This window comes from Pimephales promelas, chromosome 4 (genome assembly GCF_988280905.1).
Source record: "Pimephales promelas chromosome 4, fPimPro1.hap1.1, whole genome shotgun sequence".
NCBI classification, from domain to species: domain Eukaryota; kingdom Metazoa; phylum Chordata; class Actinopteri; order Cypriniformes; family Leuciscidae; genus Pimephales; species Pimephales promelas.
The window spans coordinates 31,763,915-31,791,519 of NC_142772.1; the positions used below are offsets into that span (position 1 = coordinate 31,763,915).

At 37.7% G+C, this 27,605-nt stretch overlaps 1 protein-coding gene and 1 long non-coding RNA gene across 4 annotated transcripts; one reads left to right on the forward strand and one right to left on the reverse strand.

Annotated features, from left to right (window-relative positions):
- Positions 1 to 7,434: 7,434 nt before the first annotated feature.
- LOC148981728 (uncharacterized) lies at positions 7,435 to 14,220 on the reverse strand. Its single transcript, XR_016168341.1, has 3 exons — positions 13,921 to 14,220; positions 10,774 to 11,261; positions 7,435 to 8,284 (listed from the first exon to the last, which is right to left on the reverse strand). It is a non-coding gene; the product is annotated as an uncharacterized LOC148981728 (long non-coding RNA).
- glipr2 (GLI pathogenesis-related 2) lies at positions 10,829 to 27,069 on the forward strand. Of its 3 annotated transcripts, none has more exons than XM_039659145.2 (13): positions 10,829 to 10,935; positions 20,272 to 20,298; positions 20,605 to 20,814; positions 21,459 to 21,536; positions 22,051 to 22,233; positions 22,440 to 22,568; positions 23,465 to 23,677; positions 23,876 to 23,953; positions 24,031 to 24,213; positions 24,484 to 24,606; positions 25,289 to 25,507; positions 25,622 to 25,699; positions 26,474 to 27,069. In XM_039659145.2, the coding sequence occupies exons 2-13, from the start codon at positions 20,292 to 20,294 to the stop codon at positions 26,632 to 26,634; spliced, it is 1,662 nt and encodes a 553-aa protein (XP_039515079.2). In that variant the 5' UTR covers positions 10,829 to 10,935; positions 20,272 to 20,291; the 3' UTR covers positions 26,635 to 27,069. The 3 variants fall into 3 exon arrangements, with proteins under 3 accessions (XP_039515079.2, XP_039515078.2, XP_039515080.2); XM_039659144.2 differs by having other exon boundaries at positions 10,847 to 10,935; positions 20,602 to 20,814; XM_039659146.2 differs by having other exon boundaries at positions 10,847 to 10,935; positions 20,602 to 20,814; positions 23,468 to 23,677.
- Positions 27,070 to 27,605: the final 536 nt, after the last annotated feature.

The following is a 27,605-nucleotide window of genomic DNA, read 5'->3' on the forward strand; positions in this document are numbered from 1 at the left end:
AACAAAGCCAGAAACAAGGACCATGATTTGCACTAATATATTACAAATAAAATACATTTAATCCTACTCGCTCAGGATGTGTGCAGCAGTGTAGCTCCTCAAGCTTCCAGTCAAGAGTTCACATCAACTTAAGCTCATCCAAGACTCACACTGCAGAGATGGACAAGATCTGACTAGATAATCACTCTTTTGGCAATTTGAAAAACAGCATGCACACAACTATTGACTTGACACATTGAGATATGCTGTCCTCTGCTGGCATGAAGAACAATGACCACATGCTGAAGGTGAACGTTACAGTTACTTTACAGATTAAGGAATTTAAAATTCAAATTGATGTGTGTTGGATTTACCTCACTAATTTCATCAAGAGCGCGCTTCAGAGAGATGAAACTGACGCGCGGCATGAAGCGACAGCTGGGCTACTGCCAGAGTGCCAGAATGGAAACTTAAAATAGGCCTATTACAATAATAAATAATAAATATTTCAATAGTTCTGTTTAGCAAAGCATAGGCTATAAAAAAAATAATATTTATATATTTTTAAAAAACTTGATCTAGGCTAATTATCGCTATTAGGCTATAGCCTACAATGATGTTTTGTAGCTTGCTGTTGCCTATAATTTATTCAATATGATTTCATATTAAAATCCACATTTCCTAAAGTAAATAAATAATAATTTCCCATTAATCTGAAATAGAGCCAATTTCAATCAAACCACGTGATCTTTCAAAACAACATTTTCAAACAATATAAAAACATCTCACCTTGATATACGTTACCACTCTTGATTCAGACGAACCACTCGTTGCTTTCTTTTGAGGATAAAGTAGATCAAAGCGATGAAAGATCCAAAAAAATGATCAACTGATATTTTTTCTGAGTAAAGTTGTTGCGCGGGTTAGTAAACTGCTGCTACTGCACGCGCTGCGCTCCTGATGGAGAGATCCCACCCTGCTGCCGCTGCTGAGAGGAAAAGAGGAGGAGAAACAACACGGGCTGAAGGGTATAAAGATGCCACATTAACATTTCTAGAATTGTCTCTTAATAGATTTATAGAATACTGTGATAACACAAAGGCGCCTTTAATAGTTTGGGATGTTCTTGTTGAGCCGCTCTCTCATGCAATCCATTTTAATGGAAGGTGCTTGGAGATCTAAGTGCCATGGTGATAAATAATTGAAATCAAAAGCTTTCTTCATGAACAGACCAACAAATTTCAACAAATGATTTCCATATCTTCATTAGATTATATAATGTAGTGGTTTTTGAGCACCTTTTCAAAAATACATTTACATGTTTCATAATGATATTTAGGATCTTCAAATAATGATCTTTTCTGACATACCAGCTTCAAAGAGCTGATGTGGGATGAGGTTACATTAATTTACAGCATGCTTCACTGTTTATTTTTGCCATAAGGTGCCTTTAGGTGTTTTGAGAAAGTTAAAGCACATCACCATGTATTATTGTCTACATGATTTAAATAACCTAATGTTATACGCTTGCATATGTCTTTGCTGATAAGGCCACCTGTTCAGAATCCTTAGTATATCCCACTGAGCAGATGAAATTCCGATCTAGTGCATATCAGATTACTGTATATTCATTTATCCTATATAAGCCAATGCAAAGCTTTAAATTGATTTTAATTTAAACATTTTGCCTCCAAGATGCAAGCTTTTTCTAGAATTTTTAGTACTTTTCCAGAGAGGGGTTGAAAATCATGTGTGACTGTAATGCTTAGTTACAGGAAGATGAAGATGATGATTCACTTGCATAAGGTTTAATATAATAAATATTAAGTATTTAAAGAGTAAATAAGAGTAAACAGCCAACATGCGAGACAGTCACACAAAGGCTCTTTCTCAATCTGTGTTCTTGTCTGTACTTGTGTCCTTATGAAACGTCATCTTTTGTGGCTCAAGTACTGTCCCAATACACCAGTTTGCATTTTGGCAAGAATGGTTAAAAATCTCGGATGTGTTCTTGACACGGCCATTTTACAGAGGATGCATCACTTGACGGCAGAAATATCCCAGCATTCAATTCGGCATTCGAGGAAGAAGAGGCAGTTCAATACAATAATTTTGTTTTTCGACAATTACACTATATTTCATCTCTAAATCCACTTCTGAGAACATTTGATGCAAGAAATCAACTGTGTAGATTTCAATCTATCGAAAATGTGCTCAAACGTTTTCAGAAGTGAGAATCTCCATAAGCGCCTGTGGGTGTTAAGTTAGCGAGCCAGTTTGCACAAAGACAGTCAAGAGACCATTGCAGCCTGGCTGTTATCGTCAATAATTCTCGTTATGTTTGGGTACTGCAGACAGTGTATACAGGGCTATTATAGCGTAATACCAGCAAGAACACATCATCTCAAACTGTCAGACTCAGCAGCGCTCTGTGTGCTCGTAACCTTGTGAGTTCATTCTTCCAAGATCAACCAGCAAGAGCGTTCTCCCCAAGAACACAAGTCTGTTCTTTGCATTCTTGGTTTTGAGAAATACCAACTCAATAGAGTGCCGAAGTGATGACGTCACTCTATAAGAAGTGGACAGAGCCATCTCATTTGAACTAAACTGAGACAAGTGAAGCCAATTTTTAGCGATTTTTTTAGGACTTTCGTTCCTGACACGCAGACTCAAACCGACTCAAACAGAGCTTGGAGTTGACGATGTAGATGTGACGTGAGCAACGCGTCTGTCTTCTAGTGGCTGTGACATGAGAAATCTGAATCATTCCCTTCCGAAACTGGCAGAGGTGGATAGTGTGAGTAGGAGCTGTCCATGAGCTAGGAGAAGGAGAAACTTTTGCTAGGTATTCTGATTAATTATTTTGTTATTTTGCCTCCACATTTCCCCGATTGCCCACGAGCTTCTCCTCCTGTCCATACAGCATTTCTCTACTGTGCGACAGAGCTTGGTTATGACGCAATCGTTAGCCTACTTTTACAAAAAACTGCTTCAACTGGGCCATAATATAAGCTACAAAGTAATGGAGCATTTTATACATTGTCGTGGTTCTTTAGAAATAAACAATGGACAAATGGAGTCTTCAAACACCTCAGATGTAAAGTTATGAATGGGAGTCAATGGAAATGCTGACTCAAGTGAAGTTCTACTACAAGATGGCGGCACCCGGCCGGCTTCAACTTCCGATCGATGGATTACACCCTTGATTTTAGCACTCCTGGTTCCCTCGCTCTAAAGCCTATGGGATTTTTGAATGGGTTTTTTGCTAAATCGCCTGAAATAAGGTCTGTGGTGAACAAAGCCTCTAAATATTTTCACGTTTTGATCTATGACATAACACATAGTTATAACCTGCTTGTGTTTTTTTTTTAACTTTATTGTGTCTGCTTGTGTTTTTTAAAAACTTTATATAGGCTTCAAAATAGATAAATTTTGGATTAACTTGAGGCTTAACACTCCTCAATCAGCAAAGATTATCTAAAAGATTATCTTGATAGACAAAATGTGTAAGGGTCACAACTCTTTGTTAAACACAGATCTTATTTTTTGCGATTTTCCAAAAGTCTATGGAGAAAATACATTGCTTTTCGAACGAGGGAACCCATGCGCCGCTAGGTTCCGAGTTGTCCTACAAAATGACGTCATCACTTCGGCACTACCTGACAACAACTTTTTCTTGTTTAAAGGCAAATAACTCCTAAGGAGCATTATCGCCACCTACTGTGCTGGATGGCAAATTAACCTTAGGTGATACGTTTGAAGTTTAAAACTGTCTGCCTGTCTAACTATATCATCCCACATACATCATCATCATCATCATCATCATTATTATTATTATTAATCATAACCTGCAATAGAGGTTTCATTGAGCTTTATCCGGCGCTGCGTGTTCAGCTCCTCCATCCACACTCAACCCCCATGGAGGGTTCCTAACAACAACTGAATGACAAGGATGAACTTAAATACACAGTGATTATGAGACAATGACAAAGAGCTGTGATGATTAGTGTTAGTGTCCATGGTAACTGATAAGTGGCAGGAAACTAACAAAAACAAACAGAAGGTCCATGAATAATAAAATAAACAGAACATAATGGTGAAAGTGACAAACTCAATAAACCAAGAATTTTGTGAACATATGAGTACTCTATAGCATCATGTACTAGAAGCAGCTGGATCCTGTTATTCTCTGAGAGTGACAGTGTATTATGTTTGATGTGTTATTCATGAGATTTGGAATTAAAATATTTTTTATGCATCTATATTGACAGGCCATCAAATACTTCCTTTGTAATTTTTCAAAGAACTTTGAGATTGGGCTGACAAAAGTTGACATCTAAGCACAAATATTCTTGATAAGACTTAACACCGAGCCTGTTATGTTATGCGCACAATGTCTCAAATGCACAAATACATTTTTCTCTTAAGATTTGCTCATTCACACAATACCTATACCACACATGCAAAATTCACTTCCATACCAATATATATAAATATATATAAAGCACATTTCAGCAGTCTGGAATCCTGTAATGTGTGCATGTGCTTGCATTAATTATCTGAATCAGAAACATTTCCCCTTTTCCTCACTGTTCTATATCTGGGATATGTTTCAATATTCAAAACTCTGTTCTCCGAAGAACACGCACGCACAGGCTACCTACATTACATAGCCTACACAAAAAATTATCATAAAAGCTACAATGAGCCAACATATTCATTCTCTTTGTGCTGCTGAGTGAATGTTTTGGGCTTCAAAAAGTGGCCCTGGTGTTGTGTTAATAATGGTTAGTCTTACTTTTCTTTTTCTTTTTTTCTCACAGTGTTTTCATTGCTCTGTTTGCAACTGCAAAGCACATTTTGGCACAGCTATGGCAATTGAGAACAGAAGATTTAGCAAGCTGAGCAGTTATAACTTCAAAATCAACTTGAGCAAAGCCAGGATCAGTTCCAAGAAAGGTGTTAACCATCAACATACTCTGGGTTTGCTGAACTTACTCCTAGATGGAACACGTTTTTGGAACCAGCACACCTCGGGTAAGCAAGGTTTTAATCAACCGAGAGTTCAGGGTATGTTTGACAGTAATATACCTTGCTTTCTGGAATACTCCCTAAATTACTTGTCTCTTATATTTTCACTTACACTAAAGACAAAACAAATTATTAAAATATTATCCAGAAATGTTTATTTACCAATAAGTTTGATCTATTTCCAATCTCTAAAGTAATGAAAAATATTCAGAATAAAAATGGTCTGTCAAATATAATTTCACCATTATAGAAAAGTGCATTTATCAGATCAAAATTTCAAAGGGTATATGAAATGAACGTATTGGCTAGTATATTATGCTTGATTGACAGAAGGAAAGTGCTGCCACTTAGCTCAAAATCTAACCTTCAGAAGCTACTTATGATCTTTCAGCACTCATGAAAGGTCAGCACTCAAAAACAGAGAATATTGAGACTTGGGTTGAATGAGAGAACTGGGAAGGGTGTAAGCCAGGGTTGCAAATGTTGGTGACGGCCTTGCGGTTGGATTACCCGCTGTGGCTTGAAAAGAAAAGTTAGTTGGAGGATAGAAAGAAGAGTGGGCTTGTGGTGCAAGCGGAGACAGACTGGCTCTTGTCTAAGCTACTGGAGCTGCAGGTCACTGGATGTGGGCGGGGTTAAAACCTGTTGGATGAAAACTGATGAAAGAGTTGGGCTTGTGATGTTAGCCTCGCACTAGTGTCTGTGACTGGAGCTGAAGGCCACTGAAAAGGAAACGGGGGTAACACTTTATTTTGATAGTCCACTTTAGACATTCAACTAACTATAAGTAACTTTGCCGCTACATGTCAACTAACTATCAGAGTATTAGTAGACTGTCAGCTTAATATCTGCTAACACTTTATTTTGTTGGTCCCCCAACAGACATTCAACTGACTGTTAGTAACTTAGCAACTACAAGTCAACCTGTTCTCCTAACCTGAACCCTAACACCTAACCCTAACCTAACAGTCTACTGACAGTCTACTACAGTCTACTAATATACTCTAATGACACTTAGTTGACATGTAGTTGAAAAGTTACTTATAGATAGTAGAATGTCTAAAGTGACTATCGAAATAAAGTGTAACCCAAACGGGTTATGAGCAGCATGAGAGTCAAACTGAGAGGATGTGGAGAAGCTGGAGAAACTGCATTAAGGTAACGTACGAATAATACAGCTCCGCTTTATTAATTTTCCGCGAAACCTGTACTTCTGAATTTTCCAGTTCTTGCCTCAATCCAGCTATGGTCCATTTCCTGATAGGTAGGATCGTCGGGACGGCTGGTGGCGGAGAAACATTAAACTTGAATTTTTCTCATGTAATTTCAGATTTTGAAAATGCATGTAAATGCTGAGTTGAACCTGATTCACAGTAATGCTCTAAGCCGACGGAGATCAGAATAATGAACAGTCTTGCACACCCCATATTTCAGTCAATTAGGGTCTAAGTGTGTCCAAGCACCCACAGGCTTATTACAGTGATATGTTTTTAATGAATCACATGTGTAGAAGTACAAAGTATGGACAGATTAGAGGGGGGTTGGGGGATTTTGAGTCCTAGATCAAATGTAAAATATGAACATAAGACTTAGGGAAATACATGCATCACCTCACACCTGCACCTTAAAGTGAATAAATAAAAATTGGGAAAATTGGGAAAACAAATTTGCAAAATAGATAAATCAACCTTTTTTGGCAGATCGAATTGTCTCCCAATATTGGGCATCCAAACACTTTAACCACAACCCATGCTTCATAGATATTTAAAGGGAAACAAGCTAACTTCTTGAAACTTCTTAAAAATATCAAATGAATTATACATTCATTGATCACTCAGCAGCAAAGGCAAAAAGCATCACAGCATAGAACAGGGATTGTAAAGAATATATCATATCCATTAAAAGGATGATTTAAACATTAAACTTAAATGTTTCTCATTTAATTTCAGATTTTGAAAATGCATGGAATTGCAGTTATATATATATATATATAGCCTATATATATATATATATTAAAGGGCAAAAACCTGCCTTCACAGTTAATGCTCTAAGCCGACAGGGATCAGAAAAAAATGTTGACAGGTAATCCACAGCTAAGGGAGCTTTTTCTGGCACATGTTCTGAAAAAGCCATTGCCTTAATAGCAGTGTATACTGCAATGGTGATGTTTCATTAACAGTCTTGCACACCACATATTTCAGTCAATGGGCTCTATGCACGTCGGTATTTCCGGTGAAGGATTAAGGATGCTCGATAATTTCCGCCAATCGTAGAGTAATGCAATACCGAGAATTTATATTGAATTTTATACTCCATGGTTATACTAAAGAAACGTTAGTCACAAAAGCAGACAAAACAGACACCCCTTGTTGTGTTTATGCTTCTTTTTAAAATGATATTAAATAAACATATAAAATTACATCTAAACGTATGTACGTTTCGTTTCAAAAACGGGAGGACAGTAAATTTTGAAGACACAATCCCGTTTTCCTCGGTTTTCCTCCGCTTTAATCTCCACAACCGGAAATGGACGAGCATCCTTGCGTCAAATGCGGGATTTATGCATGCATATAGCCCATTAGACTCTAAGTGTGTCCAAACACCCACATATATGTTTTTAATGAATCACATGTGTAGAAGAACAAAGTATGAACAGATTAGAGGGATTAGATTGTTTCCCAATATTTCAGTAGCACCTCAATGCAGTACATGAGATCCACGGGTGTCATGGATGTGATACTAGCAGAAGAAGGTAGACGAGGCAAAAGTACTAATTCAAACTGTTTTACTAAAAATAAATCAAACCAGGTACAGACAGGCAGGATGCATGACAATACCAACCACATTGAAAGCACTAAGCATAAACATTGACCGACCAGGACTGAAAGAACAGAGGGAACTAAATACAGGAACAAATGAACCCTAACGAGGTGAAGACCGGTGTTACAGATGATAATCACGATGAAAAGGTGGATGATTGAGGGAGTGAGAACAGGTGTGGAAACAAGAGGATCCTGGGAAGTGTAGTGAAGACTAAGACAGACAGGTGCAGACGAAGACTGTGACAGAACACCCCCCTTTACAAAGGCGCGACCTCGCGCCGTAGAACATCAATGGGGTGGGCGCCCTGAAGGCTGGCCAGGGCATGGCCAAACAGGGACCGAAAGCCTTCAGGGAGGTTTAGGAAGTGCAGGCGGCCAGGGCGGAGCAGGCTGAGGGCGTAACCAGGGCAGAGCAGGCTGAGGGTGTGGCCAGGGCGGAGCAGACGAACCCTCTGGCGTCCAGGTCCAAATAAAATAATCAGCCAAGGCAACACAGAACACAAATACACAGATAAGTGAAGTGCATTTTTTTTCTTGATACCAAAAATTCCTTGGCTGTGTCATATTATATCAAACAATTTGGCAGGAGGTTTGAGAAACTCTGAAAAATGAAGTACTATTTGTTAGCAAATAAAGTTGTTTTCAATGAATTTGAGACGTTTATTTCATTTATGCAGTGCCTTGAAGAAACAGGAAACTCTGCAGCTAATTGATTCTACAGAAAGTCAAGGGTTCTTCTTAAATTATAGTTATTTTTGAACCTTCTGGCTAGATATCTGGTCCATGCCAGACTAGTGTTTTGATAAGATGTGCTACAGGTGAAAAGTAGAGCCCAATTATTCTGCAGACTACTAGTTGCTTTCCTTAATTATTTTCAGTATAGCATTTCCTGTCCTGTACTTGTGCTTGGAATTTTGGAGCCTCTCACCTTGCCAATGTGTTAGTCAGAGCTTAAAAACATCCGTCAATGTGTCCCTCTGCTTCACCTAAACTGTGTTATAGTCCTACCTGAGTGTAAATTCGTGGTGTTATAGACTGCAAATCGTGCAGAGCATTTCTTTAAATATACCCAGGCCACAGACCAAGACAAAACATCCCCCAATGTGGGATATGAACTTACATTAGGAATTTGCATTGACTGTGGTCATAGACCTAGGGAGTTTTAGGGAGTCATAGACCTAGAGAGCACCTTTTGAAGTTATTTGCATGAAACACTCAACCTCCTCTGTAAGCAAGATCTCTAAACTCTTTAAACTTTATTACCTTTTGGCTTACTTCTTTGGGAAAGAGACCATTGTACCAGTCGCACTGGACATTTCAGATGATAATTGTTCACATTAAACCATACAGATTTTTGGGTGGATTTTCAGGATCACAGCATGTGAGAGAAGAGTTAGGGGAAAGAGGGAGTGAAGGAAAAGAAATGTAAATTAAGACAATACTGAGGTGATTGACTCAACTGATTGCATCTCAGATGCATGCTAATTTTGCAAGAGAGAGTTCAAATGTTAATTTCCAGAAAGGTCCTTTTGTTTTCTCAGAGAGTAGCCCAGACGACTTTCTTCAAGTTTTTCCAGTCTAAAAAAATGAACGCTATTTGTAGGTCTTACACTCGGAGGATTTCCACGTCATGACATTTTTAATAAATGAAATAAAGTCTAAACTGTTTTGTAAACCTTGTACACTTTTAATTAACTACTTACCACAATGATATTTAAAGTCAGGTTCAGGAATATCTATACTGTAAATTAGGGTTTCCGCAGCATTTCCGCTTAATTCAGTGTGCCAGCATTTAGTGCTAATTGGACTGAATTAAATGACGTGGCCTTTTTGCTGCCTCTCATTAAATTACTATAGCACAAGAAAGGAAAATTTGTTGTCCAAGTTCACACAGCTGTCCTAGCAGAATAACCACAGGTGATATATAGTTCATCACATGAACATGCAAACATTGCACTAACTTTGAGAACCTAAACATTTCCAAATGAAGCCTCAAAAAGAAAATCACAAGGTTTTAGTTTTAAATTAAGCCTAAAGAAGACACAAAACTGGTTAGAGATCAGGTGAAAACTTCTGTTGAGACCTTTCAAGACCTTAGCATAGTGTATGTTATGAGCACATGCACCACCCACTGGATTATAGCTCAGACGGAAGGTTTGTGAAAATGTATTTATATAGCCTAGTACTTAGTATATTATAGGGTTTTTTTTTTTATATTACATGATTAATGATTTTCCAATTCATTCATCCACTCTCCAAACTACCATGTAGGGCTGCTGGCATTCAAAGAAGCTGTCCCAAAGGAAGGAACACCTTGAATGGATGGCTAGTTCATCACAGTGATTTTTTTGTGCACAAAATGACCTGTATCTAAAATAACTACTCATTGTGGGTGACAAAAGGAACTAAAATGTCAGTGGAAACAACCGCAAATAGACAGGAAGTGCTGCTAACGCAACATGCAAATGCAAGTACAACACTGAAAGAGAGAAGATTGCAGGCATGAACATGAACTGAAGATTAGCAATTTCACAAGATAGTACAAGTCAGAGCTTTGTTTTTCTGTTCTTAATAGCATTAAAATTAGTTTGTGATGATGAGTGTGAGAGTGTGTGTGTGGGGGGGGGGGGGGCGCGTGCATGTGTGTGGGTGTGTGTGCATGTACTTGTTTAACTTACATGAGGACCAAACATCCCAACAAGATAGTGAAAAAAATCTCAAATGTTTGATGTTATGGGGACATTTGGTCACTATAAAATCACAATAAAATAATGTTTGAATAAAAATATAAAAATGAAGGTTTTCAGTGATGGGTATAGGGTTGGGTTAGTGTAAGGGGATATAATATACAGTTTGTACAGTATAGAAACCATTATGCCTATGGAGAGTCCACATAGCGAAACCAAGTGTGTGTGTGTGTGTGTGTGTGTTGAAAACGTACAGCAGGGCTCTTTCCTGGACAAGGGGCGTTGCAGCATTTCACTGATATATAGTACGTAGATTTCACAGCTAGTCAGCAAGATAGAGAGGAGAGACAGAGAGAAAATAGACAGCTTTTAAAGAAAGACAAATTCCTGCATGCCTTGGTGAGACTTCAGGACAGGTATGTTTGTATTTTTTAAGACTATCTGTGAGCTATGTGTCAATGTGATTACCATTAGACAGTAAAAATAGCTAATGTATACAGTGCCCTAATCCATTTTTCTTAAATAATCAAACACACAACACTATTTTTCTTTAAATGCATGCATCAGTCTATACTGCCTAATATTTTCAATCATTACAGAGGAAAAGAGCCTTGATACAAACTTGCAGTAACAGGCATGTAGACACCATTTGTGTTTGTCGCAGTAATGCAGTTCCCAGTTTCAAGGTAGCTCCCTCGACATTGCGTCTCTAGCTGACACTTTGGGGAAACAATGTAGAAGCCTGTTTGAATCATGAAATTGCAACTGCATTAGCCAGTGGCGCTTGTGCATTTGAGTGAGCTGATGGTCAACCGGTTATTTAGCTTAGCGTCGAACGCTATTGCTCAGAATCTTTCTCCTTAAACTCGGCTATGCTGTCTTTAAAAAAACACCTATCACTCACCGTATAGATAGCCGCTCTTCAGTGGACGGTGCCTGGACTACCGTTCCCTTGCAACATTCTGGTTAATATGACATATTTTAAATAACACTATGGATAAGCTGCCTGTTCACCTCTTCTCTCCCTCCCCGTCTTATAGCGGTGGTCTGTCTAGTATACTTAAAGCACAAAACACAGGCCACTTGCTATTCTCTCTTAGGTGTAAGGCTGCTTACGCTGCTATTTTGAACTATTCGCCTTATTCACTTGGCGGCCATTTTGAAAATGGAACGCCGCTGAGGGGTACACTCACCCGGAAGGATGCATGCGACGCAGCAGCACCAGCAATGAAAACTCGCAGTGCGGACCACCAATCATTCCTGTCTGCCCGAATTAACGATGCAAAATGTGAAGCAAAGTGCCAGTGACTGAAATATCCCCCGGGCTGTGTTAATTAAGGGATACAGTACCTGTATCGGAGGTTTTATCCACGACATTGAACGTAGGAATGGACGCCTTGCCAGTTTCTGCGAGCTTGCAGCAGCCAGAGGTAATTAACGTTAGTAAGCTAAGCTGTAATATGGAGTTGTTGACTGTGTAAGTTACTATGTTAGATACAATTGTACTTTATTGTTTAGATAGATACACATCCAGTAGCTTCCCAGATAGCAAACTGACATTGAATCAACGTGGAAACGACGTCTCTCATGACATTGAAACAACGTTGATTTGCTCATCGAATTAACGTTGAACCAACGTCAGACGCGGCATTCTTCAAAGCTAAATGAAATCGAAAATTGGTTTGCTTTCATAACGTTGAAACAACGCGTTGATTTCAAGTTGATTTTCCGTTAGTTTTGAAAGAATGACGCATCTGACGTTGGTTCAACGTTAATTCGATGAGCAAAACAATGTCAGATCAACGTTGTTTCGATGTCATATTTCCACGTTGATTCAATGTCAGTCTGCTTTCTGGGTTACACGCATGTAAAACAATCAAATCACTCACATGTATGTAAAAGGAAAGAGGAGAAGTGATTTTAAGGTCTGACAGGGACTGATCCTGTTACACACTGACAATGATAAGCTGCTATGGTGACAATACAAGTTTACATATATGTATTCATAAAGAATAAAAATAATGATGGTAATGGATTTGTATAGATTCTAATAGTACACAGTCAACTTCCTACAAGCTTGCAGAAACTGAGGTAAATTGGCGTCCATTCTTACGTTCAATGTCGTGGATAAAACCTCCGATACAGGTACTGTATCCCTTAATTAACACAGCCCGGGGGATGTTTCAGTCACTGGCACTTTGCTTCACATTTTGCATCGTTAATTCGGGCAGACAGGAATGATTGGTGGTCCGCACTGCGAGTTTTCATTGCTGGTGCTGCTGCGTCGCATGCATCCTTCCGGGTGAGTGTACCCCTCAGCGGCGTTCCATTTTCAAAATGGCCGCCAAGTGAATAAGGCGAATAGGAAGGATGGAAGATGACATGCATAATTCAGTTATTTATCTGACTCCAATATAATGAATCTGACTCTATTAAAGTTCATCAACCTCTTATTCTAAAAAGGTAAAAGTCTTAGAACTGATAAGAAAACATGGGATTTAATCTGAATGTTTAGATAACGGAATTTACAATCACTTAAAGTCCCTGTAAAGGCAATTCTACAAAAAAGTTCTAAACACATTATAAATGTTACATATGTATTGCTAAAACATATTACAAAGTCTGTGAACTGTGAAGTACTGAAATGTGTTAGACCGTTAAACAGTTTTTCACCATTGCAATTTTACGGATTAATTGGGCGGGGCTAAAACAGGGCTCCGTGACGCACTGGAACCCATGAGCTGCTGGACACCCCCCTATTTGATGACGCACTGAGTCTGATCTCCCCCTCTCCACACACACTCCCCTTCGCATTCACTGCTCAATTGCGAGTGACTGTCAGTACTATGGGCTATATGCACGCATAAGTTCCGCATTTGACGCAAGGATGCTCGTCCATTTCCGGTTGTGTAGATTAAAGCGGAGGAAAACCGGAGAAAACGGGATTATGGCAGAGTCTTCAATATTTACTGTCCTCCCGTCTTTGAAACGAAATGTACATACGTTTAGATGTAATTTTATATATAGTTATGTTTATTTAATATAATTTTAAAAAGAAGCATAAACACAACGAGGGGTGTCTGTTTTATCTGTTTTTGTGACTAACGTTTCATTAGTATAACCATGGAGTATAAAATTCAATATAAATTCTCGGTATTGCATTGGACTCTACGATCGGCGGAAGTTATCGAGCATCCTTAATCCTTCACCGGAAATAACGCCGTGCATAGAGCCCATTAGTTACTACAGCTGAGCCTACAGTTTTCTAGTTAGCTATGCCTTCCACACGGACATGCATGGGCTACTACCTGGATGCGATCATGTACAAAACAGATCGGTATCTTCATTTAAATTCCCCTAAAAACGATCACATCAAGAAGAGGTTTTTAGAGAGCTTATACCTTGATGAAGAGCCTCTGTACCTCTGTAGTGATCGTTTTACACTGGATCGTTTTATAAACTTTCCTCAGAGACAACTTGGATTCACTGATAATCCGCTGTTACTGGTGAACGGGGCCGAAACGACGATCTCCCGCCTTAGTGTTCATCCTCCCGTCTCCAGCTAATCAGCTTTTATCACCGTCGTCGACAGCTTTCCCCTTAGTGGGCGTGGTTTCAGCGCAGCCAGCCGACACGCCCCCAGCGTTTGAGAGCAGAGAATCTGCTCTGAGACACCCCTCGCTGCAGCCTGTACGATGACGTAGCTGGATGGTCCCGTGGATGGATGTGTGTTTTGGTGACGTCATTTACGCATGCGCAGTGCCGATCTCTGATTATAATTCGAATGCATTGGTTTTAAGTGATATGTAAGCTCAATTGTACTGAGATGATGTTCAAACTGTGTAGTACTGTTAAATAATTATAAGTAATTATTGATGAATAAGTAAGGAAAATGCTAAAATAATAACAGCATGGGGAAAATAAATGAACTCGCAATGTTATACATTCAGAATTGCGAGAAAAAAGGTCAGAATTCTGACTTTATAGCACATTGCGACTTTATTTCACGCAATTCTGTCTTTAACAAGCGATTAAGCTTTATTTCACCTAATTCTGTCCTTATGCGGTTGAGGCTTCCCAGCAAGCAATAGCCCTCATTTCACCGTCTAGGTTAAATATAGACCCGATATAGTCCGGCTATGTGTAACCCACTTCTAGCCAAAATAACATTGAATCATGGCTAAATGTAATTTTTTCCAAAATAACTTGCATAATGTATTATATTCCATCATGTAAGCAAAGTCAACTGTGATTACAAGGTGTTTGGTTTGATTTCTTTGACATTTTCTATGTGTAGGCTATGTGTAGACGCGATCTAGCTCGTATAGTCTGCCCGGCTATTTATAGCCCACTTCTAGTCGAAACTGATTAATTGTCGTTTTAATGAATTGTTGGGCAGGCAACGCATGAGATGGTTGATATCCCATCATGTTCTTATTGGTAAACATATCTACAAGGTGCCAGTGTCATATCATGACATGGTCGATCTGTAGTCACGATTTAGCTCTGAATTAGATGGGCTATGTACAGTCTGCTTTTAGCCCACCGGCGAAATCGAGGCAATCATAGCCCTGATTTAGACCAGCGATTAGTATAGCCAAAATAAAATCTTAAAATTGTTTACTTGTTTTTCACCCACGCAGCTTCATGTTTGCTGTCACAGTCACACATTAATAAAAAAAATCTACGGTTTTATTTGACTGTCTTTCATTTTAAATTAAATAAAAACGCAATTACATTTCTCAACCGCTAGATGGCAACATCCCTACTGAGACATGCTGACAACGCGAGACTTGATAGCACAGATCACCGGTCACGCGATCGACCATTTTCAAATATTTTAAACGAGGCAGAGCATTGCATGCATTCAGCTGACGGTCGACGACAACAGGTAAAATACATTCCCACTTTTGTCTTGTAACTGCATCTGTGTTTTCATTTTGACGTGTTAATTTTTTAGATAAAATATTTGTTATCATGTGTTGTTGCAATCGTGACATTTTAGCGGGTAACAGTGTATCATGGTACATGCACGTGTAACTTAGGCCTAACGTTACTGAATCCAAAGCTGTAGCTAAACATAAGACACATGCAACCTATTATAAAGTGTTATGAAAACCACACTTATATTTGACTCTTTTCTTTAGATCATTGTGATATGAAAATGGCATTTCCTCACTAAATCTCTCATCTTTGACAAAGTCCATCATTGATATAAATTATAAAATTGAATTTGTCTGAACATTGGCTTGTTAGAGAGCATAAGCTAATAGAGTAGAATAATGTTTGTTATTGTACAATCCCAATAAGATGAGGTTTCATTCAAAATGCCCTCATTAATTCAAGTTTGAAACTTTCAAATTAATTTTATAATAAAGCATAAAAATACAAATGATTGGCTATATAAAATAAGCAAATCTAAAAAGTATCCGGCAGTATATCAATAATGCAAATAGCTCAGATGTGCATTAAAACCTAAACAGAACACACACACACACACATAAAACGTACAGGTACTTTCAACAATGCTTTTCTTGTGCTAATTATTTTATTCTTATTTGGCAGATGCTGTGATGACCAACTTCCCAGCAGCAACAGAGTTTTCTATTTTATTATCTTAAGTTGTTCATGTTAAAATAATTTTATATTTTTAATTTTAATATTTGGTTTGGTAATTTTTATGTCTTGAAGTTACGTAATGTTGTTCTTTTGCTAAATAAAGCCTTTTATATGTATATTTTTTGGATGGCTTGTCATTTATGAGAATATTTGAGTGAAAAGAATCTTTTAGCCATTTTGTTGTCTATTGCATGTATATGTAGTCGTTTAATAGTTGTCTAATTGATGACTAGTCTATTCTTGGGCTACATTAGACGTCTATTAGATTTTCACTGACAGCCCAAATTTAGCCTTGTTTTAGCCTAGACCCATATGCACTGTCTATTAGACGTATAAATGTAGTCGTTCAATAGCCGTCTAATTGTTGACTATAGTCTATTCTTGGGCTATGGTTAGACGTCTATTCTTGGGCTATGTTTAGACGTCTATTAGATTTTCACTGACAGCCCAAATTTTGCCTTGATTTAGCCTAGACGTCTGGGCTATGTTTTGACGGCTATTAGACGTCTTTTAGACGCAAAATTGCTTGCTGGGTTTCTTTCACCTAATTATAACATGCGATTGAGGCTTTATTTCACACAATTCTGTCTTTATAACATGCGATTGAGGCTTATTTCACGCAATTATGTCTTTATAACATGCGATTGAGGCTTATTTCAAGCAATGATGTCTTTTATAACATGCGATTGAGGCTTTATTTCACCCAATTCTGTCTTTATAACATGCGATTGAGGCTTTATCACCTAATTCTGTCTTTATAACATGCGATTGAGGCTTTATTTCACCTAATTCTGTCTTTATAACATGCGATTGAGGCTTTATTTCAAGCAATTATGTCTTTATGACATGCGATTGAGGCTTTATTTCAAGCAATTATGTCTTTATAACATATGATTGAGGCTTTATTTCACGCAATTCTGACTTTATATCTCACAATTCTGAGAAATAAAGTCTGCGAAAAGTAGCCTATACTCGCAATTGTAAGGAAAAAGTCGCAATTATTTAAAAAAAAGTTTTATTCTGAAAGCTCTGAAAATAAGAGCTTCGCTCGTGACCATATTCTTGGAAGATCAACGATTGTTCACCAACTCTCTAACTAGGCCTATGAATTCTTAATGTGCATGTGCCATCAGCGTTTATCACAGGATCGCGTTTAAAGTCTGTTTAGAGAGAACGGTGTCATCCCCTAATTTAATAACAAATTATCTTTTCGACAAAATCAAAACTAACTAGCTGTAAAATAACATTATTCATGAACCGCTATAAAGCAAAAACAATCTGTTACATTAAATTAAAGCTGCTTTGAAACAATCTTTGTTAAAAGCGATAGGCCTAGGCCTATATAAATCAAGATGACTTGACTTGACTAGTGCGCATGCGCGCGTTACAGGGTCCAACACGTAGGCTATTGGACCGTCCAGACTCCAGCTACGTCATCGTGCTACAGACTGCAGCGAGGACCTCTTGGATTTTTTCATGATTTTGATAGCTTATTTTATGTACTTCCCGGATTTTTTTTTTCATTCAAATTTGGCTGGGTGGCTAATAACACATTTTTCTGTGGTATGACAGACTCACAACACATACTTAATGTTGACTTTTCAGGGACTTTAAAAGATTCTCAAAGCAGGCAAAGTTATACATTTAATCATACAGACAGTAGAATTGAACACCATACTGTATAGAGAAAATAGTTAATGCACAAATAATGCACTGCTGTGCAGAAGAGGCAGTAAAAGCCTTTCTCATAGTAGAGGTTATGCACTGGTGCAGCAGGGGTTTAAGCCTTTCTCCCAGATCAACAATTACCTTTCTATACAGTTTAAACCATTGTTAAACATGAGTGGAAAAGCAACACCAAAACAGATGACAAGAAACCAAAAGATGAGGCAAATTGGTGGTGATCAAGAAGGGTAGAATATAGAAGAACATTATTGTAGAACATTATAAATTATAACAATGTATAGAAGAACATTAATATATTCTCCTCAATGCATGTTTAAGCAACACCTACAGTACAAACAGTATTATGATATTTTAAAGGGCACCTATTATGCACTTTTTAATTAGTGCACACACCTAGATGATTAGTGGAAAGCACATGTACTCTGAAAAAAAATGGTATAGGTGTGTCATTGAGGTGTAAATGACAGAACCATGGTGTGTCCCAACAGTCTTTAATCAGCATTGATGAATCCCTTGCATTAGCATGATGATGAAGAACATTGTGCCACATTACATTCACATGTATACTTTTAAAGGTATACCTGCAGTACTTGGGCAGTAAGGAGTTCTGCCCACATTTGTTCAGCCCTACTATCTGTTTTCAGTGCTCTTCCTCTATGCACAGTGGACTGCGTGAGTTTTGTCTAGCCCAGTCTCAGCTTCTTGTATTGGGCCAGAGCAAGCTATGAAACCAGAAACCTATGTGACAAACCTGTGAGACTTCAGAGGGTGCTTCTGTATCAGAAATGTATAATTCAATGTCATACAAAGCACAGGTTGCTACGTCATGAACCTGTGAAGTGCCCCAGTGTTATGATTGCGTTATCAATTCGCTACTGCTCACGCGGAACAGTTTCCTCTGGCAAGAGGTTCTCTTGCTGAATGATTGACTAATCATGTTTCATTTAGGGAGTGTGTCTTAGGAAGTGGAGTAGAGCTTTATTTTCACATGGGTCCACCTTCCACAGGGGTGAGAGCATTCATTAGCGCATTAAAACAGACCCTTGCACATGACCAAGGGACTGAATTATGTCAGTGGACCTAAACTATATCTACTTTCATGGGCGTTTGCAATTTTCCCTGTCAATCACCTTGTTTTTTTTTTAATGCGAGAGTACTAAAACAGAGACTGTATGCCCGAATGCTCTGAGTGTATAGCTGCTATAACGGCTTGTCACCATCATATACATAATGCTCGCCTTGCTCTTGCGTTTAATGAACAAAATGAACGAAATGACTCGAAAAAACATTTGTTCATCAGTCGTTTTTACACGGTAGTGATTTTTACGTTCCCCAAAGCATCAGAGAGTGACGAAATGTCAAGAGACCTAACTAGTAAGGGATTGTCTCAGGTTATTCAACATAACCATGGTTCCCTATAAGAGTAGGGAATGAGACATTGCTTCAACAATGGTTCAAAACCACTTGTCTAGTTATGTTGAGTAACCTGATGAGTTTCTGCCAATCCTCAGTCAATGCAAAGTGACTGTTAATTCCTTTAAGCCAAGGCATGTTCTGTGGTTTTCGTGTTTTCAGTTCCACTTCATTTTAAGGCCGTCTGACTTTATGCAAATCACAACCCGTATTGTATCCTGCCGTTGAGTCTAACTGTCCTACTAGAAGTTTAATTGTTCAAGGGTGTCACAAGAATAACATATTGACAGTAAAGTTTGTGCTCTTTCACGAATGACTGAGCAGAGCCGGAGTTTCCTGTTACATAAGCACACACGGACACCTAATGACAAAAAAAAAGGAAATGAAACATACTGTATTCATGTGCAAACCACTATTTAAAGGTTAAATTCATTCAAATGGAAAAACAAACTGCATGGTTCACATTTCTGACTGTCACAGAGAGCATATAATGACACAAAATGTTAGACTATGTTAGTTTAATTATTTTAACATCAACAGAAGTGTATTATTAAATAGGTTAAAAATATGAATGTGTCTGCGAGTATGCACGACAAGCAAGATCATCTCCAGTCTACTGAATAAAGATACTGGTCTGAGTATACATTATCTTTTTCCATTTAGCTTTAGTCTGTATACAGTATGTCATGATCACTCGCTGACGCAGTTGTCAATGCAAGCATGTATTCCAAGTCTACAAGTGATACTTAAAGAAAAAATCTCAATTACATTTTTTTTTTTTTAATTATTCAAACATTTCGAAAGGTAATCAATCAAACAAATATCTTGGGATTGATTTTGTTTACATTTCATTTAATAAAACTATGAGGAGTCTAACTCAACTGGTTTGCAAAGTGAAAAGAGTAGATTTCTGTTTACTCTGTGTATTTGAATAGATTTAAAAACATACCATCACCCTTCTTTAATGGGAGTGGTTCAGATGTTCTGTTGTGACATTGGCCTCTTTGAAAACTTTCACTGTGTTTTTTTTTCAGTCTCTCACATAGCTTTAACTATGGCAGGTGAGTCAAGACAACTTTTACCGAACACAAATGTATTTTCCATCTCTCTTTCTCTATTTGTGGTGCATCAGCTTATTAAATAATTAATATGTTTATTTATTTAATAATAATGTAGGCTATTGATGTATTTAAAATTATTTTTATTTTTAGTAGCATTATAGTGCAGGCCTACCTTAAGTTTATCAAAACTCATCCAACGATAATGATGTAGGCTAGACTAGAGCATCTAGTAATTGAATTTGAAATAAATTTAACTTAATTTCATTTTGTTTCAGTGCATTATTAAACTGTGCTCTTCTCTAGCAGGCAGCAGCTTTGAAGCTGAATTCCTACAGGCTCATAACGCGTACCGCAGACAGCATGGAGCCCCGCCGCTCGCCGTAAACAAAAACCTGTGCCGCTCCGCACAGGCATGGGCGGAGCATCTGCTGTCAATCAAGACTCTCAAACACAGCAACAAGGACTACGGGGAAAATCTTTATTATGCCTGGAGTTCAGATACCCAAAAACTCACAGGTCAGCTTTCTGCTCTCAAAATCCGTAGGCTACATAAAAGTCAAATTATTTTAATAGAGTATTAATCAAACCTCCCATTAATGCAACCAGTCTTTTGACTGGGCTTCTCAAAAGCATTTAATTGTACCTACTAAAAACCATTAGTGACGCTTACAATGCTTTTGAAAAACACAGCCCAGGGGCCGGTTGCATAATCTGCAACCGGTTAGTCATCTAATTTTTTTCTTCAAGACTGGTACTAACTTTTTAAAATCAGTTACATAAAAAGGTAGATCAGTCTAACTTGAATTAGAAAAGTAAGAGTTACCTCTTGACTAACTTCTAGTTGGCAAAATTGGTTCTTAAAACACAGTCATAACATAGGGGCTAAGTTTTTGCAACTGGCCCCAGCACAGTCATATCTAGTCAGACCGACCTTGGTCAAGTGGTCTGCACTACAATTAGACGTTCTCTCAATCATCTCCTGTTGTCCTGTTGTCAACTTTTTAACTTAATTACAAGACACTAAACGATAGAGATAAAGCATTTGTGTTGTCTTTTAATACAGTAGGCTACATTATTGCACATTGTGAACCAATCCAGTGGTGTTTTGACATACGGCATAGTCGAAACAATAAGGCTACATCTTTTTCTCTGCTTTCTAGGACGTGAGGCAGTGGAAAGCTGGTACAGTGAAATTAAGGACTACAACTTTAGTAGGCCGGGATTCTGCTCCAAAACAGGCGAGTCTATATGTCCAAATGAGTGATTATACTGCATGTTTGGCTATATTAAGTTATATCATAATCTGCGCAACCCTGTTTTTGCCTTTCTTTAATGACGTTGCAGGGAATTCCAAATGACTCAAATGAGTGATTATTGTCAGCGAAGTCCACTTTAACTGATGTACCGTGCTCAGGGAGTAGAGCAGTGAACACTGCATATGGGGACCTGCGAATTGGCTTTATGCACAGCTGCACTACTTCCTGTTCTTTAGCCAGCTCCTTGTTTCATGTCTGTCAATTGGCCAAATTGATTAATGCAGGTGTGTCTGATTATTGTTGCCGTGACTACTGAGGTCAGTCACACCTGAATTAATCAATTTGGCCAATAATGGCAGACAGGAAACAAGGAGCTGGCTTAAGTTCAGGAAGTAGTGCAGCTGTGCATAAAGCCCATTGAAGGCACCTTATCTGTAAACACTCTGGGTGGTTAATTTGTCTCTTTTACAACACTGACTCCTGGTGGTTTCTCCAGGTCACTTCACACAGGTGGTGTGGAAGGACACTGAAGAGGTGGGGGTGGGACTGGCTACTGACGGGAACACAACTTTCGTAGTGGGTCAGTACCTCCCAGCAGGAAACATCACAAATGTGGGTTATTTTGAAAAAAATGTTCTACCGACAGGCTCCAAAGTAGACTCAAAGCCCTCTGGTACAAGTGAGTACATTTTTTTATTTATGTTTTTGTGAAGACATTTATTTCATGTTTTTGTATGTGTCCTTAATATTACACTATATAAATGTATTTAGTTATTTAATAATTATTTTTATTATTAATAAAATGTTACAGAGTACTTCAAATAATAGATATAGTTTATGTTCATTACAGTATAGTAAATATGTGATTTATCTGGCAACATTCAGCTGACAAAGTGGGTCCAACGCATGGTGTATCAGGCATTCCTTCAAACAGAGCACCCTCAGTTCCTCGCAGAACTGAAATACCACCATCAGGAGGCAGAGGGGATCTTCATGTGCCAACCTGCTTAAAAGGTAAGTTCAAGAGATAGTTAACCCCACCCCCCCTCCCTTTTTTTCATCAAAAAGAAGGTTTGGAATGACATGAAGGGGACTAACCCTTTAAGTTAGTTGTGGGAAAGTTACCTAAAACCTATAGACCATTTTGCAAGATGTAAACAACACTGGTCCAGAAGCACTTCCTGTTTCAGTTTTTTAACACTACATAAAAGCTGGGATAAAATACAACCAACAGAAAATATAAAACTGAATCAAAAAGTTAAACAAACCTCTTTAAGATGTTTTCTTTACATGTGAAATAAAGAAAACAGTTACATACTGAAACAGGAAGTGTTTCTGGACCAGTGTTGTTTACATCTTGCAAAATGGTCTATACCTGTTGTATAATGATGGATAAATGGCCATTAAATATATTTGCTCTTTCCACAAATGCAAACACACAGGTTAAAATGCACCTTTTGCCATAGTTATCTGTCTGGCCGTAATGCAATTGAAATGTGATAGTTGTTTTATGGTTTCTGAGACAGAGCATGTGCACCTCAAATAGACCTCATTCACACAGCAGTGCCATCTTTGATTTTTAACAGGAATGGCTGTGAGGCTCCTTTCAGTCAGCATGGAATGCTACTGTATCTGCACATCAAATAACTCTATAACTTATACAAGATACAAGATATATTATTATTATATGCACAGTAAAACACTACAATTGTGACCACACAATGAAATTCTTATTTTGCAAGTCTCCCTTACATCAAAATATACAATATAAATACAAACAGTGAAAAAAAGTGCAAATGTGTATTGTGCACCAATCAAGATACACACTCAGTAAGATAACAGGGAGTTTGTATTTTAATGTTTAGTTCAGGAATCTACTTTTTTTTTTCTACCTTTATGTTTGTGTGTAGCAGACAGCAGCTTTGAAGCTGAGTTCCTACAGGCTCACAATGCATATCGCAAACATCATGGGGCCCCGCCACTCACCGTAAACAAAAACCTGTGCCGCTCCGCACAGGAGTGGGCCAAACACCTGCTGTCAATCAAGACCCTCAAACACAGCAATGGAGATCATGGAGAAAATGTATATTACGTTTGGAGCTCAGCTAACAAAAAACTCACAGGTCAGAGTTTAGTAGTTACTTTGTCTGTTTCATTTGCTGATGTTTTGCTTACTTTCCAGTCAGGCTTTTAACATGTGGATGCTTTGCATTAAATTGAAATTTGGGCTATTTATTTTAAAGAAAACATTATTTCCTTACCGGTTGTGCCTCATGATCGTCTTGCATGTTTTGATAATCGCGTGTTTATAATTTATAAAGGACGTGAGGCAGTGGAAAGCTGGTACAGTGAGATTAAAGACTACAATTTCAGCAGGCCTGGATTCACCTCCAAAACAGGTGAATCTACTGTAAACATTCTGGGGTGGTTAGACCTTTGCTTTAGTCCCTGTTCTGACATCTGGTGCTTTCTCCAGGTCACTTCACACAGGTGGTGTGGAAGGACACAAAGGAGTTGGGAGTTGGACTGGCCACTGACGGGAACACAACTTTTGTGGTGGGTCAGTACCTCCCAGCAGGAAACATCAGCAATGCTGGATATTTTGAAAGAAATGTCCTACCGGCAGGTTCCAAACTCGACTTCAAATCCACCCCATCTGGTGAGTCTGATTGATATGCATACATGTGCAGGGAAATAATACTGAATATATTTTGTATTCTTATTGTATAAAGTAGATGTAGGTTGAAAGTATGACTATTTATTATTAATACGTATATATTATATATAATTTGCAGTTATATTTATTGTATAATTATAAATAATATATAAATTAATTAAATTAAAATATAATATATATTGAATAATTAAATTATATTTATTATCACTCTTATTATAACATTGTATAATGTTCATATTTTTTGGTGTTCAGCTGACAGAGTTGGACAAGCACTTGCTGCTCTCAGCATCAAGTCAAACCAATTGCCTTCATCATCTCACAGTTCTGGACCAGCACCATGTAAGAGTCAGTCTCCACAGAGCAGCAGCTCAGAAGGTAAGCAATGAGGAAATGAACACCTCAAGAAACTATGGAGGACTATTTAAAGCAGAAAATAAAGCATGCTTTGATGAATCAATCATGTCAAAATTATGGATTTATGGAAATTATTTTTATTTTTATTTATTTTTTACATTTTATCTCATAATTTCAATTTATTTCATAATTTTGACTTGATATGTCATAATAAAGTTTTTTTTTCAGTAATGTAGCAGTAATGGACTTGGAAATGGAAACAGAATTGTTTGTTTTATAGTGGATTTACTATGAGTAAACTATTAGAACCCTTTTCTGACCATCACAGTACACTGTTGTTTAATAAAACAATGCTTATTATTTCATTTTTTATTTTTTTCATCTATTTGAATTCAGTAGAATAAATGTTTCATTTCATGCCAACATGTACTTACTCAAAAACTATTAGTTTAAAGAGTAGTTACCAGTAATTGTTCATTAGTTTGAGAAAATCAGCTGCTTCAAAGACTACTTTGTGGAACACTTTTTGCAATTAGACACAATAAAGACACAGTCAGGTCCATTGTTTTCATTTTGCTGCACTATTTGAGGTATATAGCTGTGCACAATCTTAATTAAAATCATGTAAAAGGGGACGTCAAAAAGACCAAAGCCTCAAAAGTCTCTTCAGGAATGAACAGCTTTTTTTTTTCCTGTGATAAAGATGGAATCTTGTCGCAGTTTCGTCAATCTCTGCTTGAAGCTCAAAATGAGTACCGGCGGCAACATGGGACACGGCCTCTCTCGCTGTGCCCCATCCTCAGTAAAGAGGCTCAGGATTGGGCAGCACATCTGATTAGCATTAACGCCCTGAAGAACAGCGGCAAAGGTCATGGAGAGACTATGTCTTACAAATGGACATCCAGCATGGTGCATCCAACAGGTAAATTGGTTATTACCCCAAATGGGTTTCTATATAAGAAACTATAGCACATCAGAATGATAAAGTTAATTAAAAAAAAAAACTGTTAATAATATATATTTTTTTTAACTATAGGAAAAGAGGTTGCTGAATCATGGTACAAGGAAAATGTAAAGTACAACTTTGCAACTCCTGGCTTTCAAAGTGGAACTGGTAGGTTATTCATTCACTCACATCAACTGAAGCGTTTAAATGGTTAAAGCTGTAAGCCCGACTCAATTGATCCAATTGCAGCATTCGATCAGGTCTCTGCGTGTTACTTTTTTCCTCTTGGCAAAGTTATTTGATTAAAATTGACCTTTTGCTGCATTTCATTATATAGACAGACATTTGCTAATAAAATTTGCATTTAGAGTTTACACCTCTTGGGGCCAGAGTGCCATTTGCCTGGAAGACATATCCTCCTTTGTGTACAGGTTAATATCCTCCAAACTCTTAATAATTTATTACCTTTTGGTTAAACTCTTTGGGAATTAGACCTTTGAACTAGTTGCACTGAGACATTTGAAATGATACCAAACATTTTTAAAACTGCATGATAATTGTTCATATATAAATCATATAGATTCTGGGTGAGTTTCAGTTGATCTAAGCATCAGAGAGAGGGAGTGGGGTAAGTGTGAAAGACATGTATTAGGATGATTCTGAGGTGCGATTTGCATCTTGAATGGTAATGCTTCACAAGACAGAGTTCAAATGTTAATTTCCAGAAAGGTCCTTTGTCTTCTCAGGGAGTGGTCATTCCTCAAGTAGACTGTCTGGCATTTAACTAATTTCTCAAGTCTTACAAAGCTGTAAAATATTATAGCAAATATCGATTCAATAAGTATGTTAAAATACAGACCAAAGACAATGCATATCACAATCTACTAAATATTAGAAATAACTAAAAACTTACACCTGAAAAAAACTTTTATATGTGCACAGGTAACTTCACCCAGATGATCTGGAGGTCTACAGAACAGGTTGGGGTCGGCCTGGCATCAGATGGAAAGGGCAAATTCATCACTGTGGCCTTTTACAAACCTGCTGGCAACATCACCAACCCTGGCTACTTCCAGGATAATGTCAAACCTGCTGGGAGGTGATCTGTTGGATAAGAAAGATTAAGAAGGTTTTATCCATTTTACAAATTAACAGGAATAATTAAAAAATCAGAATGTGTTATACATTTCTAAACAGAAAGTCAGTCAACAGAATATAGTGCATGTGCAAAAACATCAGTTTACAAATGTCAACTGCACCTTTGACAATGTGCTTGTTTTAATAGTTCTGATATACATATAAATGGTGATGGGGGTGGTGATGGCGCAGTGGATAAGAGACGCGCCTTTGGTGTGAGAGACCTGGCTTAACCCCTAATTGCTCCAGAGGCGTGCGACCTCTGACATATATAGCAATTGTAAGTCGCTTTGGATAAAAGCGTCAGTGTATGTGCTATTGAATGATACAGGAATTTTTCAATGGGAAATTACTTGTATAGAAAGAAGGTGTGATAAAAAATAAATAAATAAATAAATAAAAATCAGCATATGTTTGACATAAAATAATCATTAAATGAATGCAAATGTTCTGTCCATATAGTTATTTATCTTAAAGGCAGTCTTTGGTGTGGTTGATAATCATGTGACGAAAATAATTTATAAACAACATTTTAATATTATATATTTTCATATCCTAAACTTTAGCTTTCATCAGATATATAAAGATACTGAAATGCTAACAAGTCTACCTCTTCCCCAAACACTCATGCACAATTGCATTCTCATACACAAATCATTGACATTTTGCATGTGAATGATTTTCTTGCACTGCCCCAGAGAGCTTGGGTGGAAATGCAAAACTGATGCAGCGGTGTCATGTTGTGTGAACATCTTATCACATTGTGTTGCCGGAGACACATGAGACGGCACTCTTATTGTTTATAGATGCCCTCATTAATGAATAACATGAAGGTCAAACAATTCAATTCAAACAAGGTCAAACACATTGTCTGATAAACTGTGTATACCTTTATGGTTGACTTTTGTGTAAATACAGCACACTTTGGCCAAAACTA